The 7141-nt window shown below is 60.1% G+C and overlaps 1 protein-coding gene across 1 annotated transcript in view; it reads right to left on the reverse strand.

The window, feature by feature from the left end:
• Positions 1–5617: 5617 nt before the first annotated feature.
• MMP14 (matrix metallopeptidase 14) overlaps positions 5618–7141 on the reverse strand; it is an 11507-nt gene continuing 9983 nt past the window's right edge. Inside the window, exon 8 of the mRNA XM_045287666.1 lies at positions 5618–7134. Within this exon, the coding sequence (XP_045143601.1) occupies positions 6943–7134 (192 nt within the window). The 3' untranslated portion in view covers positions 5618–6942. The remainder of the gene's footprint in view (positions 7135–7141) is intronic.

Consider the following 7141-nt stretch of genomic DNA (forward strand, 5'->3'; position numbering starts at 1 on the left):
AGGATTTTTAAACAAACACCACAACTGTGGCATTAGGAAGCAAAGGGCCTTTCGGATGGAGGAGGGAGTGACTGACACTGGTCCTAGGGAGGGGTCCGGGTGGAGGTCAGAGACCTCCCAGAGGCAGGGGCTTCAGTGGGGTGGGCTGGGAATATCTCATTCTTAGAAGAAGGAGAGAGCGAGCCCTGCTTACTTGGCCAGGGGGAGCTCTGCTAGCATTCGACAGTCCAGGAGTGGGTCCCTCCTAGAGCCGGGACGCAGGGGGACAGGCATTCTTGTGGGGGGGCAGAGTGACGACTTGGAGAAGTTCTGAGAAGGCACAGACAGCTTCCTCCCGGCCGCACCCTCAGACCTTCTGTCTTGCACGCCCTCCACTCCCTTCTCTGGGTTATTTGAGGGCTGCCCACCCTTACCTTCACCCACGCCCACCCGGGTAGGGAGGGGCAGCAGACGGAAATTCTGACTTGGCCTCTCTACAGCCGGAAGGCTAAGAACAGCCTGTCTCGCCTATGGCCCACCCCTTTAAGTACAGGTGTCCAGGCTGGACCCAAGGAGGTGGACACGCCGCTGAAGACAAAGTGGCTTTGCCTGCCCGCCTCTCAGGCCCCTGTGCTCCCGCTCGGGTTGCAGTCCTGATACCCAGCACAAGGGGGCGCGGACATATTGCAAACTCTGCCCAGATGGGCAGCGCAGGAAGGGAGCACCCAGCCTGAGAAAGTGGGGTGGATGTCCCCTGAGCTCCTTCTCCATCTCCTCTCTGTTGAACACTTGCATGCCACCTCGGGCTGGGATACGGCTGCGCTGGGGCTTCTGGCGGACAGGTGGGGAGAGTGGAGGAGAAAGTTGGGCACCATGGGGCATAGGGGTGTGAGGAAAAGAGCCCTCCCTACTGGTACCTCCCACCGCCCCCATGTCAGAGTTTAGGTGCTGGCCGGCCTGGGAATGCAATTATTTGGAGAAGACTGGGGTCAACGCAGCGTAAGACCAACCACTCCCAGGTTCAGGACTGGCTGGGGGCGGAATGCTGGCCGGTAGAAGAAAGAAAGGGTCGGGCCTGCAGGGACGAAGCAGGGGCCCTGGAGTCCCGCTCTCTTGACCTCACTGTATTGTTCTTTCTTGTGTTAACCTTCTGAAGATGGAGACCAAGTTGGTCACATGAACTAAGCTTAAGGGAATGGCTCAAGATTCTTTCCCGGGGGGTGGGTGTGGGTGGGGGTGGGTTGATGGGGGCTGTCTTTCCCATTTGGTTACCCCTGGGCTCTTTGTCCAGGCACTTCAGTTCCACGAGCCTTCTCCTGACCTCCTGGTACCTTTTGTAAGTAAACAGAGGACCCAACAACTCTGTCCGCCACGGATTTCTTAAGAGCCACAGGGACTCTTGCCCGGAACTATGCAGCCATTGTCTTAGAGGGCAAACGGTTCTGTGATCTACCTGCAGGGTTCATCTTTTTGGAGTCCGCAGTGGGACAGAGAGCCTGTGCTGTCCGCATATACCAGCTCACAGAACCCCAGGAGGCACTGTGGGACCCAGGACATACTGCCAGGGAAGTCATGCACCCGGCATGGTGCCGCCAGGCGCTGAATAGGCCAGGAGGGCTTGCTGGGAATTGATTTGTCTGGCACCACATTGCGTGTCTCTGGAAGCTGAGGTGAAGGGTGGTGCCTTTGGCCACAGTCCAGAGTGAACTGGGGAGCCTGTCGCGTGCTTGTGAATCGGCTGGGCCTTTCGGAGGAGGCCCTGGTCTTTTCCTGATTTGTGGTCAGCCTGGTCTTGCCCCACCCAGACCCCATCCTGCCCCAAGTCAAGGAAGTGTCCCTCGCAGGAGAGTGAGTGAGTGAGCAGGATGTGACCCACTGGTGAGACAGCTCCCGGGTCTGGCCTGAGCCCTGAATCACTGGGCTACTCTGGGCACACCAGCACCGAAGCCCTTCCGCCAGTCCACTCCAGTGTGGCTACCTTTCCGCCCTCTGTTGCCCTTCCTTACCCAGGTGTGAGGGGCTTGGGGGGTGGGGATCTGGTCTCCCTCCCCACCAAGGCCTGATGCCCCCAGTGGCTGATGCATCAAGGGGCTTGGGGCTACAATGTGGAGGCAGAGGAGGCTGCTCCCCTGGGGTGTGCTGGCAGGCCTGGCCTGGGGTGCCAGAGGAGCCTTCTCTGGAAGTCCTAGGGCCAGGACGTGTGGCAGAGGACAGAGGGGGCTGGGCCTGGCTGCCCTGAAAGGAGCTCTGCCAATGGCCCTGGGCCAGGGTGGAAAGTATGTGTGTGAGCTCATTTGGAAGGTGGCCTCTGGCCAGTCGGGCTGCCTCCCTTCCAGGGGCTGGCTGCCCAGCCCCCTCCTAGGCAGCCTGGGTGTCTCCCACATCTCTCTTGCCGAGAGGAGGAAGGCAGGAGCCCCTGGAGGTGAGGGCAGGTGTGCAGGAGGTGGTCTCCAAAAGGAGGTGAAGTCAGGCTGGGGCTTGTGGGAATGGAACGTGTCCGTGGGGTTGCGGGACAGTGGAACAGATGTTCCTGGGGCTTCCTGGAGGCCTTGGGGAATGGCTGCCCCCCACCCCCTCTGCCTCGGACCTCTCGGGGTCATTTGCACCTGAATCCCACGCCTAGGTGTTGCCGTCATTCCTCTTAGTTCCTCTGGCCTGAGTCTTGCTGTCCCCCTTCTCTGAGTGCCTGTTCCGTCTCCAAGGCGGGGAGCCACAGGCTGGGGCTGGCCTGACAGGCAGATTCATGAGGAAGGACCCCTATTCACCTGGACACCCATCCCCATGCGGATGCTGCCCCCCAAGCACAGAGCCCAACAGGCCAGGATGCCGTGACCGACAGATCCCCCTTGCACCAGCTACAGAGGGCCCTCCCTGGAGAGAAGTCCAAGAGAGCTTTCATTTCAGAATCTGCCCGTATAAGGAAATATAGACATGTATATGTGTATAGATAGACATACATATATATACATATGTATATATATATATCTCCTTGTCTACCTAGGTGTCTCTCTCTATCCTTGTCTGTATTACACACACACACACACACACACACACACACACGCACGCACGCACGCACGCATCAGATAGATCTTTGTTTGCATTTTGGACCTAAAACAAGCTGACAGGCTGTATGACCTTGAGCAAGTCATTTGCCTTTCTGCATCCGTAAAATGAGGGCAATATGAGTGTCCGTGTCACCGGGAGTGCTTCCCGTAGCAGGAAAGGGGCGTCGTGTTACACATGGGAACGAGGACCACTCAGCTCTAGGGTGAAGGGGCTCTAGGGAAGGGGCAGTGACAGTGAAGGACGGGCAGAACCAGCCAGTTGGGGTCAGTCTGCTTAGTCCTCTCTGCTCTGCAAGGCAGGGCCCCTGTGAGATCTCCCCAGCCCTCCCTTTCCCATCCTGCAGATGCAGCACCTGGCTGGCAGCCCTGGAAGTGTGGCCCAGCTGGTGGCGGGAGCCCTAGAGAAGGGAAGGCACTGACAAGGGGGTTCACGGAGCTCCCCTCCAAATCTGTCACAGAGGGCAGGGTCCTCCTGGGCCTGCTTAGCCCTCTCCCCGAGGAGGCCGGCCTCTCCTGAGCTCCCTGCTGGCCTGGGTTCTGCCAAACGTCCTGCAGCTTCCCCTTGACTCCCTCCTGGCTGCTCAACTCACATGTGCTGCTTTCTAATAAAGGAACTTGGAACCACAGAAACTGGGCCAGGCCCAGTGGGCAAAGCCGGGTAGGGCCAGCAAAAGCAGAGCCTGCAGGTCTCTCTGGAGCCGCGGGCCCTGGCTCTTGCTCGCCCCAGCCTGGTCCCCTCTGATGGGCCACTGGGAGACATCCCAGAGCTGCCAGGCAGCTTCCCTGGCTGGGGTGGCTGGGATAGGACCAAGCACATCATCAGTGCAGGACCCTAGGCCCTCCCTCCCCAGGGTGCCCTGCTCCTGGGCCTTGTGTCCTACCTCTTCCCCTTTGTCTGCGGTCCTTCATTCCCCTCTCTCCCCCTTGGCTTCAGGGAACGTCTTGTGATTCCAGAATCAGGGCCAAACAATTTCCTCGTGATGGGGAAACCGCACTCCAGTCTTGAGCCCGAGGCTCCCCCCACCCCCCTCTGGCAGTCCCCCCTCCCCTGCCTCCTCCTTGGGCTCCAGCTGTGTTGTGCAGCACTCCCACTGGCTAGCATCTGTAATTGCCTCCAGATGTGGCCCACAAAAACACAATGGGGCCATGAGCTCATTCTTTTCTCTTGAGCTCTGTGCCACCCGCACAGACCCCAACACCCTCGGGACGCCCCCAACAACCCGCTGCCCTGTGCTGGCTCCTCAGGGTCCCAGCTCCCACGAGGGTGGTGTCCAGCTCCACGGAAACTCTCAGGCCCTCCCAAACAGCTGCTGGCAGGGGAGGTGCAGGAGGCCAGGCCCAGGGTCAGGGTTCCTGGCTGGCAGGAAGGTGGGGATCCCTCTGCCAAAGCAATCACACCAACCAGCTCCGAAGAGCCAGCAGCTGGACAGACCAACTGGCCTAGGTGGGGCCAGAGCTCTGACGGCCCGCTGCAGAAGGAGGGCCTGGGCCCGAGCCCAGGTCGGGCTGGGCTGAGGCAGGAAGGGGAGGCTGGGAGGGGGTGCGGTGAGGAGAGGCGGCTGGCTGCTCTCCGCTAGCCGAGCTGACTCAGCAATAGAGCGATTCGTCCCTCAAGCTGGTTCTCAGAGGAAGCCCAGCCTGGGAACCTGTCTGGGACTGCGATTCCTAAGCACAGAGGAAACAACGCTTGTTATTCTGCCCTTCCAACCTGACCGTCCTGGCCCTCCTGGGCGATGGGCTTCCTCGAGGCCCCTGTCCTGCCAGAAGTTACTCCTTATTGACCCAGGGGCAAGTGCTGCTCCTCGCCCTCGGGCTCTCAGGTCAGTCCCTTCAGTCCCCTGCCCGGCTGCCTTAGGGGCTGAGGAAACCCCCCATTGGCAAATCTGGAGAAATTAGGGAACTGATGGTCTGTGGGCAGGTCACACGGCATGGCAGGGCAGTGCAACTTAGGAAAATTTTCCAAGTAGCCTCAGTTTGGCCACTTCCTCTTGCCTGGGTGGCCTTGGGTCCCAAGGCTCGGTGGAGAGAGCAGCTGGACTGTCAAACCGCTACCCTGCCCTCAGTGGGGTGCCACTCGCCTCACCCCCACCCCACTTCTGGTTCCCAAAGCCTTCCGTTCCACTCAGAAGAAATTGATCCCTTTAGGAACAACACCCAAGCCCCACCTCATGAAAGACACGGCTGGCTCAGGTTGCGGGGTGGCCCCCCTCCACCCTGTTTCCTCTCGTGGCCACAGCCCCGGCCCCTGCACAGAACGGCAGTCACGCACAACATGTGAGACACGCTTTATTCTTTGTGGAAAGGTTGAACAAGGTCAAAAATAGATGTCCTTAGAGGGCACCGACCCAGCCCCGCCCTGCAGGTTCCTGGGGTCAACTGCCTCTGTCCCCCCTCCCGCCCCCTCCCCTTCCCATGCCCTTTGTTAACAAAAAAGGAACAATTTGAATGGAATCCATATATAATAATTATAATAAAAATATACATTAAACAAAACAAACAAACAAGACAGAATTTTAGCCGAACTGCCAGCACCGTTTACCCCACTTACCCCCTCCCCGGACCCCCCACCCCTGCTATTCCTCTCCTCTCGCTCTCCCGTGTCCCACTGCCCCCTGGTACCTGACCACCTTTGGTGGCCAAAGGAGACGCAGAATAGGCAGGCTGATCAGGGCAGAGGGAGGCAGCACATTGGTTAAGATGGGCCAGGGGAGGGCGGTGCCACCTACCCGGGAGACACCCGAGGTGCCTGGCCCCTCTCAGAGGTGGGGGTAATGCCCAGCCCCCATCACTTTTTGGCTACTTAGACAAGGTGACCTCTCTCAGCGAGGTTCCGGAGTGAGTCCCTGCTGCATACAACCTCTCTGTGCTCTCTCCCATGTCCCGTCCCCTCGAGGCTGTCTGGTTACCCAGGAAAGGACGGAGGACCAGCAAGCATGCCCTGGTCAGGGCCCATCCTGAGCTCCACCACAATATACTGCCCTCCCTTGGCTGCCCCCGCTGTTCTTGTTCCCAGGCCCCGTCCCCCCACCCCCCAGCCTCATTCTGCTCCCTCCCTCCACTGCGCTGCCCCTGGGTCCCAGCCCCAGCCGCCTGCATGTGGCCTTCAGGCTCACACCTAGGGCTCCAGACCCCCTGGGTCTCTCCCCTGGCCCTCCCACCTCGCACTCCCCAGCCAAGGCTAACTTTTGAGGGGGGCGAGGCTGCCCAGGGCTTCTCGTGCCCCAGTTTAGTCCTTAATGGCTCAGACGCCTTCCGTGAAAGTTCTCTGGCACAGGTGGGGGACAGAAGCAGGTCTGTGGAGAGGGCCAGTGAAGACCCTCTTCTAAGTTTTGCTCCCAAGGTCTCAGCGGTGACTGCTTAGTCCCCAGCCTCTCACCCCCTTGCTTCCTTTTAGCCAGAAAGAGTGGTGGCAGGCTGCCAGTGGGGTACACTGGGGGGACTTGGGGGCTGTGGTGCCCAGAGCCTCCTGAGGTCAGAGTTCAGAGGTTAAAAGTATGCCAGGGGATGGAAGAGGCGCAGTTGACCCCAATTTGACCTTTATCAGCGAGGTCTGAGGGTCCTGCCTTCAAGTGCAGAGCCCCCCCACAAGACATTCAGTTGGGGCTAGACACACACCAAGTTACAGGGCTCCCCTGAGGGGCAGCGACTGGCAGTCTCCCCCCACCCCAGACCCTGCTTAGCCCCCCCGGGACCCTCCTGAGAAAGAAGCAAGGCAATGGTGGGAGAGACCAGTCAGGGGACAGAGAGAGAAAGGCGTCGGGGTCAGGGGCCTAGAGCACAGGGGGGTGAAGGGAGGGCGCTTGGGACGGGTGGGGGCAGCCCACCCACCACCACCTACTGCCAATGGCCTTCGGAGGCAAAGTCCGTGTGGTAGGCGTGGGCAGGCCCGCAGCGGGGGTCAGACCTTGTCCAGCAGGGAGCGCTGGCAATAGAGCAGCCGCTTGGGTGTCCCGTGCCGTCGGAAGAAGACGACGGCCAGGCCCACGGCCACCACGAGCAGCAGCAGCAGCACGGGCAGCACCACAGCGGCGGCGCTCACGGCCCCAGGGCCCTCCTCGTCCACCTCGATGATGATCACCTCGGTCTCCTCCTCCACG

Source organism: Echinops telfairi, unplaced genomic scaffold, assembly GCF_000313985.2.
Source record: "Echinops telfairi isolate 266 unplaced genomic scaffold, ASM31398v2 ScPeMD7_18;HRSCAF=68, whole genome shotgun sequence".
Classification (NCBI taxonomy): domain Eukaryota; kingdom Metazoa; phylum Chordata; class Mammalia; order Afrosoricida; family Tenrecidae; genus Echinops; species Echinops telfairi.